Source organism: Rhinoderma darwinii, chromosome 3, assembly GCF_050947455.1.
Source record: "Rhinoderma darwinii isolate aRhiDar2 chromosome 3, aRhiDar2.hap1, whole genome shotgun sequence".
Taxonomy (NCBI): Eukaryota; Metazoa; Chordata; class Amphibia; order Anura; family Rhinodermatidae; genus Rhinoderma; species Rhinoderma darwinii.
In genome coordinates this window covers 28578157-28591791 of record NC_134689.1, presented here as the reverse complement: position 1 = coordinate 28591791, position 13635 = coordinate 28578157, and the positions used below count along the sequence as shown (strand labels likewise).

General features: G+C 40.8%; 1 protein-coding gene and 1 long non-coding RNA gene across 5 annotated transcripts in view; one reads left to right on the top strand and one right to left on the bottom strand.

Annotated features, from left to right (window-relative positions):
- Positions 1-8168, top strand: part of LOC142748869 (uncharacterized) — a 34387-nt gene extending 26219 nt beyond the window's left edge. For all 4 annotated transcript variants that reach the window (XR_012882321.1, XR_012882322.1, XR_012882324.1 and 1 more), the window contains 2 exons: positions 5054-5122; positions 7832-8168. This is a non-coding gene — a long non-coding RNA (uncharacterized LOC142748869). The remainder of the gene's footprint in view (positions 1-5053; positions 5123-7831) is intronic.
- Positions 6903-13635, bottom strand: part of RNF130 (ring finger protein 130) — a 211872-nt gene continuing 205139 nt past the window's right edge. The window contains exon 8 of the mRNA XM_075856194.1: positions 6903-7919. Within this exon, the coding sequence (XP_075712309.1) occupies positions 7810-7919 (110 nt within the window). The 3' untranslated portion in view covers positions 6903-7809. The remainder of the gene's footprint in view (positions 7920-13635) is intronic.

Sequence of the window (13635 nt, the reverse complement as noted above, 5' to 3'; positions counted from 1 at the left end):
GGGCTGTTTTCTCCTGAAAACAGCCCCGTAATTTCGGCCGTTAGGGACGCTGTCGTGTGAACATACCCTAAGGCTTTATTCAGACGAACGGGAAAAACGTCTGTGCAACGCGCGTGATTTGCACGGATCTATATTAGTCTATGGGGCCGTGCAGAAATGTCCGCTGAAAAAAAGGCACGACATGTCCGTTCTTTGGGCGTTTTGCGTGAATCACGCACCCATTGAAGTCAATGGGTGCGTGAAAACCACGCATATCGCACGGAAGCACTTCCGTGGGACAAGCGTGATTCGCGCAACAGCTGTCAAAAGGATGAATGAAAAAAGAAAAGCACCAAGTGCTTTTCTGTTTACAAACATCCAAATGGAGTGTCATAATGATGGCGGCTGCGCGAAAAGCACGCAGCCGCACATCATATGCTGCTGCCACACGGAGCTGGTAAGTGCTTTTTGCGCACGAAAAACGCCACGCTCGTGTGAATCCAGCCTTAGAAGGATTTGAGGCTTTCTTGAAAATTACATTAAGTGCACATTGCAAGGAATTTTCTTTTCTTGCTCCAATTCATCTAAAAATGAGAAATGAAGCGACTTTGCAAATAGACGATTAAAAACATCCTATCATTTTGTGTCCACAGCTCAAAAAAAGGCCCATGTGTCTCCATGGTTTCAGACCACAAACAAACCCTGTGTAGTCTGATCCTACATAGACTGCCAAATTAGGTGTTTCAGAGGAAGTAAAATATATTAACCCCTTAAGGACCGAGCCATTTTTCATTCTTTCGTTTTCATTTTTCACTCCCCGCGTTCCAACAGCCATAACTTTTTTATTTTTCTGTCAGTGGAGTGGTGTGAGGGCTTATAATTTGCAGGAGGTGTTGTAGTTTCTAATGTAGTTTCATTTAAAGTACCATATAATGTACTGGGAAACTGAAAAAAAATTCTTTGTGGGATAAAATTGGAAAAAACTGCGATTCCTACATTTTTTTGGGGGTTTTCGTTTTTTCGACTTTCACCGTGCGGTAAAAATGACAACTAAACTTTATTCTGCAGGTCAATACGATTATGGTGATACCAAATTGATATAAGTTTTTTTTATTTTACTACTTTTAAAAATAAAAAACTTTTTTGTTAAAAAAAAATTGTTTTGTTTCACCATATTCTGAGCGCCTCAACTTTTTTATTTTTCCGTGGATTGAGCGGTGTGAGGGCTTATTTTTTGCAGGACGAGCTGTAGTTTTTATTGGTACCATTATTTGCTACGTACAACTTTTTGATAATTTTTTATTACATTTTTTTTTGCGAGCTAAAGTGACCAAAAAACAGCGATTTTTTTTGCGATTTAACTGTTTAGGTTTTTACTGCGTTCACTGTGCAATGTAAATAATGGTATATTGTAATAGTTCAGACTTTTACGGACGCAGCGATACCAATTTTGTTTAGTATTTTTATGTTTTACATTACTTTAGAGGAAAAATGGGAAAAGGTTTTTTTTTTCACTTTTAATATATATATATATAGTTTTTTTTGTTTTTGTTTTTTTCAGTACTAATAACTTTATTAAACTTTTTTTTACACCATTTATTAGTCCCTCTAAGGGACTTGTACCAGCGATCGTCAGATCGCTGGTATTATATACTGCAATACTAATGTATTGCAGTATATCATAATTTTCACAGGCTTCTGTTAAGCCCTGTCAGAGACACGGCTTAACAGAGGCAGACAAAAGGCCACCCGGGGGGGCCTTCATTAGGCTCCCAGGCTGCCATAACAACCACCGGCGCTCCCCGATCGCGGTGTGGGGCGTCGATGAGCTGTCGGAGGGGGCGCCCCCCCTCTCTATAACACATCAGATGCTGCGGTCGCGATTGACCGCATTTGAGGGGTTAAACGGCCAGGAACAGCGCGATTGCGGTTCCCGGCCGTTAGTCTGGGCTGGCAGCTGTAAAACACAGCTGACACCCGCAGGGTATGGAGGGCGCTCATCCTGTGAGCGCCCTCCTTACTTCCCTATGACACTTTTCACGTGCATGTGCGTGATAATGCGTCAAGGGGTTAATAGTATTATATATAGTTTTTGGGGTTTTTTCTGTAACAAAGCGGGTATTAACACAGAAAAACAGCTCAATATATTTACCCTGGTTCTGCAGTTTTTAGAAATACCCCATATGTGGCCCTAGACTTGACTCAAACACATGCCCCAGAAATGAAGGAGCAGCTTGTGGGTAGCAGAATGGGTCCCAGAGAGCAGTGTGATAACTTCTAAAACAATCTTTTATACAAAGTTCTGGTTTTGTGGGGCATGTGTCACATTAATATAATTGCAAGAAAAAGTATGTGTACCCATTAGAATTATTTGTATTTCTGCATTGATTACTTATATTATGTGGTCTGTTTGTTAACCAAGTCATAATTATAGACAAACACAATCGAAGTAAACTAAGAACGCACAGTTTAAATGTTCAGGGCGGATGGGCCATTAGGTCTACCAGGAGAAATCCCAGTAGGCCGGTTGGGTCATGAGGCTGGCCGCCTGGTGCCTCGGATCCCCACTTTTAACTGTATTCAAGTCCTCCAAAAGCAGATACAGGTAAAACCTATGACAGAGCAGAGAGACAGTCTCTAGGCCAAAGGATGCTTTAGGTCTGCAGCCTACAAGATGGCAGGCTACATACAGGACGTCCTCATCCAAGCGCAGTCGTTGTGATGACTTCACTGCATTGCGCCACCCCGCTGACGTTCACAGGCTAAAGGAAGCTTAACCGCTCCACTCTACGGGATCAGGGTTAGGGGGTATAAGTTTTATTACTTTCAAAGGAAAAATGGGTCAACATTACCAGGCACTATTATCCATTAGGGGTACTACCAGGCACTATTATCCATAAACGGGCACTGTTACCGGGCACTATTATCTATTAGGGAGACACTATTACCTATTCAGGGGCACAAATGCAGCATTTTTATTGTGTAAGGGCACAAAGCAGGGGGTCATTATTACTGTTTTAGGACACAAAGTATGGATAGTCAGAAATTTCTGCAACCAAATCTGCCCCGTGTGAATCTACCATTATATGTTCTACTCCAGAGGTGTAAGTGTAATGGTTGATTCAAGGGTCAATTGTAAAATAATAGCAGTAAACATGGATAACGATGGTCCTAAGTGGTGGAGTCAAAGCTGTACCACAGCCATTTTTATTTATTTTTTAAATCTAATTTAACTGTGTCCTCAGTGCGATGCTTCTCTAAAGGTGGTTTTTATATGGGTTTAATCACCTTTTACAAGCGCCCATATTTCAAAATATTACCAATGGCACATACCACAACCTGTTCCCTCCAAACATCTCTGACCTACTTTCCGGATATCTACCCACAAAGTCCTTCTTTTCTGTTCTCCTCTTGTCTGCTGCCCACACCATCGTCTCAAAGATTTCTCCTGTGCATCCTCCATACTCTGGAACTCACTACCCCAACATATCAGTCTCTTTCCCACCAACCAAACCTTCAATGTGACTTGAAAACCCACCTCTTCAGAAAAGCTAACAACCTGCAATAACCCTGCTACCACTACTCTACTGGATGAACAGCTTCTAACCTCACCTTCTGTCTCCTTCCCGCATCCCTTGTAGATCGTAAGCCCTTGCGGGCAAGATCCTCTCTCCTGTACCACTCTGTCACACGTTTATTGTACTTGTTGTTTATTCTTTTAATGTTATGTAATTGAACGCTTTTCTTCATATATACAGCGCAATGAAACTAAGCCCTTATTCACGCGAACATTTTAAACGTTCCTATTTTTTCATGCTTCCCGCATCCCTCCATAGACTCTAGTCTATGGAGGGATGCGTGATATTGCATCCCGCAGCACAGAGCACAGATGCACCTCGGATGTGAAAAACAGCTGTTTTTCACGTCCGAGATGCGCAGCGCCCGTGTGAATCTAGCCTAATGGCGCTTTAAAATAAACAATATTATTTGCCTGTAAAAGTCTTTAGCTATTTAAAAGTTAACTCAAAGGAGTGTTGTGGCCAAATCCATCCAACCAAACCATTCCGTCATCTGCAGGATAAAAAAAAAAATCTGGGTTTTTCCATAATCATAACTCACTGTATCTCCAAATGTCTCATCCTTGTCTTAATATCCAAAAATTTGCTTCTACTCCACTGGGTTGCAAGGGAAAAGTCAGGGTACAGAGCCATTGTTCTGCCATTGTAGGTCAATGTTAGCTCTCGATCTGTCCTCAAGATGTGAAATCGATCGGAATATAAAAGAGGATTGATCGGAATTGGTCTTGGTTGGAGCCCTGATGAAATACGGTGCACATTCTGGATTGCAAAAAATGTAGATAGATTGTCCACCCCAAAGTTCTCTATAAACCAGTGAAGCATTAATGAAACACAGTCTGGGCCTTCCGCACCCTCAGGGAACCCTCGACCTCCAAATCAGTAACTTTTAATAGTATTATGTAAAATCCTATGAACATGTGTTTGGTCTTCTACAGCACAAATCCTTTTATCGGATTCAGACACTCCTTATGTTAGTCGCCCTGCTTACACATGGCCATCTACACGGAGGTCATTGGAAGTTATAGAAGTGAGCGCTGTTGACACTGCTCTCTCTTTCTGAAACATTTATAGATTTCAATGGAGAGGGCCGCACGCAAGTACTAACAATTAATGTATAACTATCCACAAACTTCCTATTGGTAAAGGTGTAGAGAAAGGTGAAAATTGCAATGAGAAATATCCAGAGAAATTCTGACATTTTATTACAATGCTACAATACTCTTTTCTTAACATCTCTGATCAAATAGCAGTCGTTGCGATGACTTCACTGCATTGCGCCACCCCGCTGACGCAAATAGCAGGCGACTGCAAAAGCGAGGTCAGCAGCAGACATCTTTACCACAGAGTTCTTTTACTGCCTCACACCGACAAAAAGTGTCTAGGCTGCGGAGAGTTAAGCTGTGAATTATTAGATATTCTCTTGGTAATTTCATCTAAGAATCTTTCAGCTGAAAATCCCGGCCCTGCAATTATCCAGACCTGTATCTTTTTCACAGTAGTCACCACTCATGCTGATAAAAGGAACTGTGAAAATGTCCCGTTTTGAAGAAACGCCAAGAAACCAGGTAATTACGTGAGTTTCTTCAGTTCTCAATGGTTACTGATCCTGACACCATCAAGATCTAACCAGCGCAGAACAGCTGAATGCATTAAAGCTCTGCGATGTAGGGCTGGGGCTGCACGGTGGCTTTGGTCACGCAAACCTCTAGATCTAAATATCATAATGTGACCCCTGCAAGTAATGATTATGAATGTGGTCACGTTTCGAAGCATGACTTAACACGACAGTTGCAAACAAAACCTGGTTCGAAACCTGATTCTTGGTCATGGATTGCAAGTTGCACGCGCCTTTGTCTACAAAAACTTTAATGTAAGCAACTGCGACTCATTTGCGACATGTGATTGATTTTTTTTTTTTGAGTGTCTATTATATGACGCAAAGCCTAAATCTGAACCAAATCACATCCTTATAGTCGTGCGACAGCATGACACAAACATTTTTATGTTGCCTGACCAAAGTCACCATGTAGCCCTTACCGAATAGACCGTGACATTGTATCAATCTGGGGCCAACTATTTTCAGGGTTGTTTGGTAAAACACTTTAAATGAAATTTTGGCTGGTATTACAAAGACTAGGAATAGCTTACTACATCATTGAGTGCTATATAAATCTGACAGCAGAGAGTTCCCCCTAGTGGTGGCTGCAATTAGCCACAATTTTATAATTTAAAGGGAACCTGTCACCAGCATTTCACCTATTAAACCAGCAATACCTGGTGGTTGTGGGTGAAAAATCATTTCTATATAACCTATAATTGTCTTCTTAGTCGGCTCTGTAACATTAGTATTCAGTTATTTAGTGTTCCCACACCGTATGCTAATGAGCAGAAAAGAGTCAGATCTTCATTTGAAAAGAGTCAAATCTTCGTTTGAAAATAGTGAAATCTTCATTCCTCAAGTCTTTCCGAGTTTACCCCGCCTCCTTACTTTTGATTGACAGCTCCTCGCCTTCCCCCAGCTCACAAAATCCTGCGCTTGTGCATTGATGTCCTCTTCTGGTGTGTGCGCACAAAGGGACACCGGATTATTACGATAAAAGGCGCAAAATGTTTGCAGACCGTTATTTACAGTCGGAGGAGGAGTTTAGGAGCGGGGATAACGGTAATGAACTTTAGATAGCAGCGGCCAGTGAGGGATAAGTAAAGTTCAATAGGTGAAATGCTGGTGACAGGTTCCCTTTAAGGTTCAATTAAAACTCTGAACATCATGTTGCTTTTAGGTCTAAAATTCACGGTTGATTAATTTTAGAATATATCTTTTTAGGGGTTAGAGCTCTGTTTTTCTGATACAGAGCTCATAATCCCCTACTTGCCCTTCACACAGTCATAGAGTGAAATAACATGGTGTCTACACGGCGCCACCACTAGGGGGAGCTTACTGAAGACGAACGTAAAACATCTTTAGAAAGCTCGTAACATCCCTATGGTGGTGACTACAAAATTCTCGGTGGAGGTCTGTGGGCCCCATAATGCCCTGGGTCTTCAGGAAGTGCCCCATTGTTTAAATGATCTTTCCACCTCTGATGTTAACAAAAAAGGAGAAGAACAACAGGATGGAACAGGATATTTTGCTGATGTAGAATGATGGTTTTTTGTTATCCCGACTTTCAAGTTTTTTTAAAAATATTAACAGTTCAATACTTGTTCATAAGTTACAGCAGTAACCCGAAGAGTGTGCTTTACTGAACTAGGAGACAGGTTAGAGGCCCAAATATAGTGGTCTACTCCAACATCATAGAAAGTTCAATGTAGTCGCACTCCAACCAGAAGCGTCCAACCCAACAGTCTGGTTTCTTCAACAGTCTTTATTGTACAACAATGTTTCGGCTCATGAGATTCTAACAGATAATTTGTTCACCCTAAGTCAACGTTGAAACACATTGCTGTAAGCAAAACAAACATCTAGAGAAGATTGTGATGGCCACTGTATACATTATTTTTTTTTTGATGGCTTTATCTACGTTCATTTGAAGCTGTTATTTTGCTCTTCTTTTAATTTTTTCTTTAAACTGGTGCTTATAATGCTTGCCACCAAATTAGACAACCAGAAAAGCATACTTAAGAACCTAGTAAATATTAAGACCCAAGTTCCCACACCCCTCATGTCCAATGAACAGCTACAACCACCGTACCACCAAGATGGGAGAGCAAGATTGTGGCTAGGAGCAGGCAATGAGAAGTTCTCTGTTCCCACCCTTCAGAGACAACCCAAAGGCAATTGAGAATGAGCCCTTGAGCAGCAGAAAAAACAGCTGTAGAAATGTTTTTTCCCATCGACGCTGAAGAAACCGGAAATGCACTCAACCATGGACTGTTGGCGGCACAAAGTCAGCAGTTTCTTATATATAGTGACAAAGAAAAATAATTGTTCCACTGGTTCAGATATTTTTGTACAACCAATACTGATAAATAGGCAGAAGATGTAAAAAGTGGGAACGTAATGGTCTCTTTCCTCCATTCTTTGTGCTTCATCATGCACCATATTAGCAAGAGACCGGAGTGTCCCCTGTCCATGTTGCAGCTGCCATTTCATTGTCAGGAGGGGATGGGATACTGTGCTTTCTTTTTCGGCTCTTCACTTGAGACACAACACAAAATGGGCACAAGTTGTTAACGTACAATGGGGTGGTGGATAGGGAGTACAAGAAGAGGTAGAGGGGCAGCAGGTAGAATGGCTAATGAAGAAAACTGCTCATGTCTTGTTTTCGTCGTAGATGTCGAGAGATGGCTCAATGGTGGACAGCTCTGTTTCGTAACCCAGGCTTCGTGGAGACAGAGAGTTTCGGTGGAAAAAGAGACTACCTGGAAAAAAAACAGGAGAAATAAATAAATGAATGAGAAATGTTTTGTTATGTTCTGTGCAACTTCATAAAATATTAACTACTGTAAAACTTAAAATACATGGGGCAGATGGAGGGGTTCCCTAATAATTTATGGGCCAGGAGGTAAGAAGAAGAGTGGTCTATTGCTAGATATCTACTAATAATAGACCATTAAACGTGGAAATTAGAGGAGGTAGCTTGCCCCCCGTCCCTGTTGTCTAAAGGTGGCTGGCCCTTGTTCCTCTCAGTTAGATGTAGCTAGACCATGTTCCTCTTGGCAGGCCTTAGGAAAATTATCAGCAACTCCCCGTACTTAAATTAGAAGATGATCACACACAATATTAGAGGTCATTTTTGCTTTCACATATAGCCTAGGTTATAGTTAAGTAACACTTGTTTATGACGCAGTGTCTTGTAATACAAAAGTAAGAGCATACAATTTACATTAAGAATGAGGCTTCTTCATTTTATTATTGCAGCATTGGTTGGAATTCGGGAGGGCATTGATAAGATGCAATTGGCTCACGCTACTCCATCTCTTCTGTACTAGTCTATTGCTCCTCTTTAAGAGTTGTTAAAGGCTATGTACACCTTTGAATTATTTTTTTTAATGTATATCAATGTGTTTGGTGCAACTTTCTAAATACTTCTTATTAAAAATTATTTTTACTTTGAGATACATCTGCTTTGTATACTGTATACAGAGCAACTGTATCTTGCGCTGAGACCTGAATCCGTCAGGTCAGCGGCACCGACGGGTCCAGTGAAGCGGGACAGATTAACCTGAAATTGATCACATCTAAGATGTGATCAGTAACAGCTCGATCCTGCGTTACAGAGACACGCAGGATCCACTGACACTGAACTTGTCGGTGCCGCTGTCTTGACGGGTTCAGGTCTCAGCGCAAGATACAGCTGCCCTGTATAGAGTATACAAAGGAGCTGTATCTCAAAAGGTAAAAATAATTTTTAATAAAAAGTATTTAGAAAGTTGCACCAAACAAACACACACACACACACACACACACACACACACACACACACAAAATTATAAATATCATTTTTTTTTAACCTTTAGGTGATGCTATATGTTTTGCTATCTTAAAGGGACACTAAACCATAATTCTATCTCATCTGCAATTTCATTTCTGCAGAATTGTTGATTGAGCAGCCATTTCAAAATGGGAAGAGGTTGAAAGGGAATGTACTTCAATGGGATTACTGGTACCACATCCAGAAAGGGAAGATAGGAACCCGACAGACCCATTATAGGTAAACAGAATCTGTTACCCAACTGAATCACTTGTGAGAACAGAGCCTTAGGCATATGACGGATCCGTTATGGAACGTATTCAAACATCCTGTTGATCTACAAGAACAAATAGCTCAGTAGACTACACTCTTCTAGCTGTCAAAAAGTAACTGAAACCTGATAGGATGGATCATAACTGCAATGTGAACAGAACCTTACATAAATGGCATATGTCTACATCATCAATGACACTCACTCACGTAAACATTTTGGATGGTTACCTCCGTTTTCTAAATTATACTCATAATTTTCAGTTGCAACCTCCCCCATCAGTAGGTCATCCACACATGGTGAGATATGATGATTGATGAGACGCATTCCCACACCACCTACTGTACCCCCTGACCCGCACAGCCAGGCTTCGATCCATTTTTTTTTATGAGAAATGGAAATGATTGGGTCATCTCAATGAAATTTTCCAGCATCATTGGAAAACCTTCTTGGGCAATATGTAAAAGTTCTTAAGAGCTCATCCATATACAGCCCATCAGTGTACCCGGAGAATGCCCAGGGGCAAAAATCACAGTGTATATGGCTACCTTCAGCTAATTGAACGAACACACTTTTTCCTGTTCGCTTTCCAACATTGCTTCATATTAAGTCGGTCTTCTATGCGATGCAGCACTGCTAAACACAGCAGAACGCCAACGCAGAATTTGCATAAGTACATAAACCCATTTACAGTATTAGTCTTCTGCTTAGTAAACAAACGCAACTGCAGCGACGGCGAACAAACAAATGCAAGTGCAGATTCAGAAATCAATTACAACTTCTCAATGTGTACAAGAACTTACATTGTGTGACAGAACCAGATAAAATACAATGGAAATATTATTTTTAAAAAAAGATTCCGTAGGGTAAGTTCACATCTGCGTGGGGGCTCCGTTTGAGGCCTCTATTGCATATCCGGTCAAAAACGTTGGTAAAATGACATACTCCATGATAAGACCCATTAAAGTCATGGGTTCCGTCGGGCGCCGTCAGTGTTGGTCATGCCACGTATCCACCACTACCGCTATTTTCATTGTTCTGCTCCTATGGCAGTGTAGAACAACGGAAATAGCAACGCAGATGTGGACAGAGCCGAATGTGTAACTATTTAATTGCATCACTAATTGCAAAAGAAAGTGCGAAAGCAATATTAACCCCTTACTGTGACCATGACCCCGCAACGATCACGCATTATTGCTCCCTTAGAGTGTCCACTTAGAGAGCAAAGGGTCCATGTGTAGCTGCACCCGCTGCACTCCCTCCAGCTATGGCCCGGTTGTATATGGTGCGTTTTCTTTTTATGTTATTATGGGGCAGGATTTTAGCCGTAGCAATTAGTGCGCTATCATGTAAAATATCTATTGGTTGGATAACTCTGTGCTGCCTCTTTTTCCATTCAGTTTCTCAGCGCTTAACGTTACAGGTAAAGGCTGCGGCACCTCTACTCCTGAGTGCTCATGATAATACTGCCTGTGCTCTGGTAGTTCACCATTGTCATAGGGATATTGTATGTATCCAATTTTTTTTCCACTGTAATGTATACATACTAACTGGCTTGAATATATACAGGTATGTATGATCATATATATATATATGCTCAATGTGTGAATAATTAAGTGGATTTACACTGTGTCAATATTGCTAGGCTGATCAAGACCAGAAGTGTTGTCATGGGGTACAGCTCTGGCCTATATACTTTAAATGGGTTCTCCAGGCATTTTATATTCATGGTCTGTCCTTCGTATAGGTCATTAATATCAGACCAGAGGAGGAGTTTACAGGAACAGCGCCACAGACATCTCTGCATGGGATTTCAGTTCCGGTCCCATTCAAGTGAATGGGACTGAGGGACTGAGCTGCAATCCAAGACAAACCTGCTATGGATGTGTGCAGTGCTGTGCCTGTTAAACACTGAAGAGGCCACCGCGACAAACGCTGCGTCCCCTTTAGTCCGCTAATCGGCGGTGGTGCTGGGAGTCGGACTCTCACCAATCTGATATCGATGGCCCATCCTAAGGATAGGCCATCAATATAAAATGCCCGGAGAACCCTTTAAGCACTGATAACATGGCAAAAAAGTACGCTCTTAAAGCACGGATTTCACATTTCTTGTTTTTTTTTTCTTCTTAAAATATAATATTTTAATACTCCAATCGTCATAATGCCATAGCCGCTGCAATTTCTCTCAAACCAATAGTTGTCTATAATGCATGAACAAATAAATATGAATTTAAGCAGTAAAGGTATACATGAGAGATCTTCTAATCATAAGGCTGGGTTCCCCACACAGCGTAAACACGGTGGAATTTCCGCAATTACATTTTGTGTGGAAATTCCGCAGCATTTACAGTAGAAGCAAAGAGAATGAGATTTTGCAAATCTCGACCACACGCTGCGGAAAAAAACACAGAAAAGTAGTGCGGAAAGTGTTCTGCGATGTGACTTTCAAATCCGCACCATTTAAATTTATGCAGCGTATTCTGTACGGAGATGCTGCATTCTTTGGCTCACGGGCTTCAATGAGGAGCATAAACTGCACTAAAATACGCAAGTTGAGTTTTGTGCGGCGTTTACGTCGTAAAAACCATTGGAAATCTGCAGGTGCACATAAAGTTTGCTATATTCAATGCATTTTCACAACATTAGATGAAGCAAAAACACACTTTGCTGCAGATTTCTGTGACTGAATTAACTGAGGTTTGGCAGAAAATCTGCAGCGTATCCTGCCTGTGAGAACACACCATGAGTAGAACATTTTCTTTTTGCATGCAGTCCTACTCTTCTAACACTAGGTGGCGTGTAGATACAAATGTGGTTTTCCTCTCCTTAGCTCTCACAACACACAATGTATAACTCTTGTTTATACATAGGAGAGAATTTGTATTGTACAGTATTCCAGGAAATGTCCATACCTCAGTATATCACTGTATAAAAGAAATGAAAAATCATCCTGTCGTAACAGAAAAATCAATGCTTGAATAGGAGTTAAATGAGATAACTTGTCCTGCACATCTGTTAATATCGGCCTGAGTTATTTTGGCCCTTCCTGGACTCGCCCAGAACATGTCGACCTTATTTATCAAGACACTCTCAGAAAAACTGGCCTTGTTGCCTACAGCAACCAATCAGATCTCCGCTCTCATTTCATAAGCTGCTCTGGAAATATGCAAGCTGCGTTGTGATTGGTTGCTATGTTCAATGAGGCCAGCTTTTCTATTAGAGAGTTTTGATAAATAAGGCCTAGTGTGTGTATCCGCTTTACAATGGTATCTATCTGCAAATATATAAAACCACATAACTTGCAATTTCCACCTTAAAGTTTGAGGAAGGAAAATGGTTTCAGCATCGCCATGTGTTACCAGTTTAATGATTTCATTCTATTTCTAGCTTTATCCCTCGCTATCAGTCGGCCACTTGATATCTAAATGCTATTATGTGGATTATGGAACAATAAAAACAACATGAAACCGTACTGGATACAAACAGCACAACGCTAAGCTCTGCCTTGCTCCATAATGAGCTTTATCCTCGTTGACCTGGCTTAGGACAACTACATAGAAAAACAAGAACAATTATGAAAACTTTAGCGCTTTACATTCCAACGGAATGAACTTCAAGACGTAACCGGATTAAACACCACATACCAAATGCAACGCATAAAACATGACCACTAAATAATTTTTTAATAGGATTAAGATAATCTCTTTATATTTATACTTCCAAAAACCCCAATCGCATGAAATCTGCCTAACTTGAGCTCTGAATCTTAAAGGCTATGTAAACCTTTAAATGTAATTTTTAAAAAAAATAAAAAGGTCAGTCAGTGTGATTGGTGCAAATTTCTAAATAGGTTTTATTAAAAGTGATTTTTACTTTTTGAGATACAGCTGCTTTGTATTCTGTATACAGAGCAGCTGTATCTTTCGCTATGACCTGAATCCGTCAGTCCTCGGGACTGACAGGTTCAGTGACAGCGGGTCCTGCGTGTCTCTGACCCGTAAGATCCACCTGTTATCCATCACATCCAAGTTCATAACTTAGATGTGATAGATTACAGGTGGATCCAGCGTGTCCGAGACATGCAGGACCCACTGACACTGAACCGGTCAGGTCCGCGGGACTGATGGATTCAGGTCATAGCAAAAGATACAGCTACTCTGTATACAGAATACAGAGCAGCTGTATCTCAAAAAAGTCAAAATCCTTTTTAATAAAAACTATTTGGTGCAACCTTCTAATCACATGGATTGACCTTTTTCTTAAAAAGGAAAAAAAAATTCCATTCAAAGGTTTACATAGCCTTTAAGAACTTAAAAACGTGTTCCTGAAGCTCAGAATGGAAAGCTTTGCCTTTATAAATATTTATAAAATCCAAAAGAAATATCCAGAATTC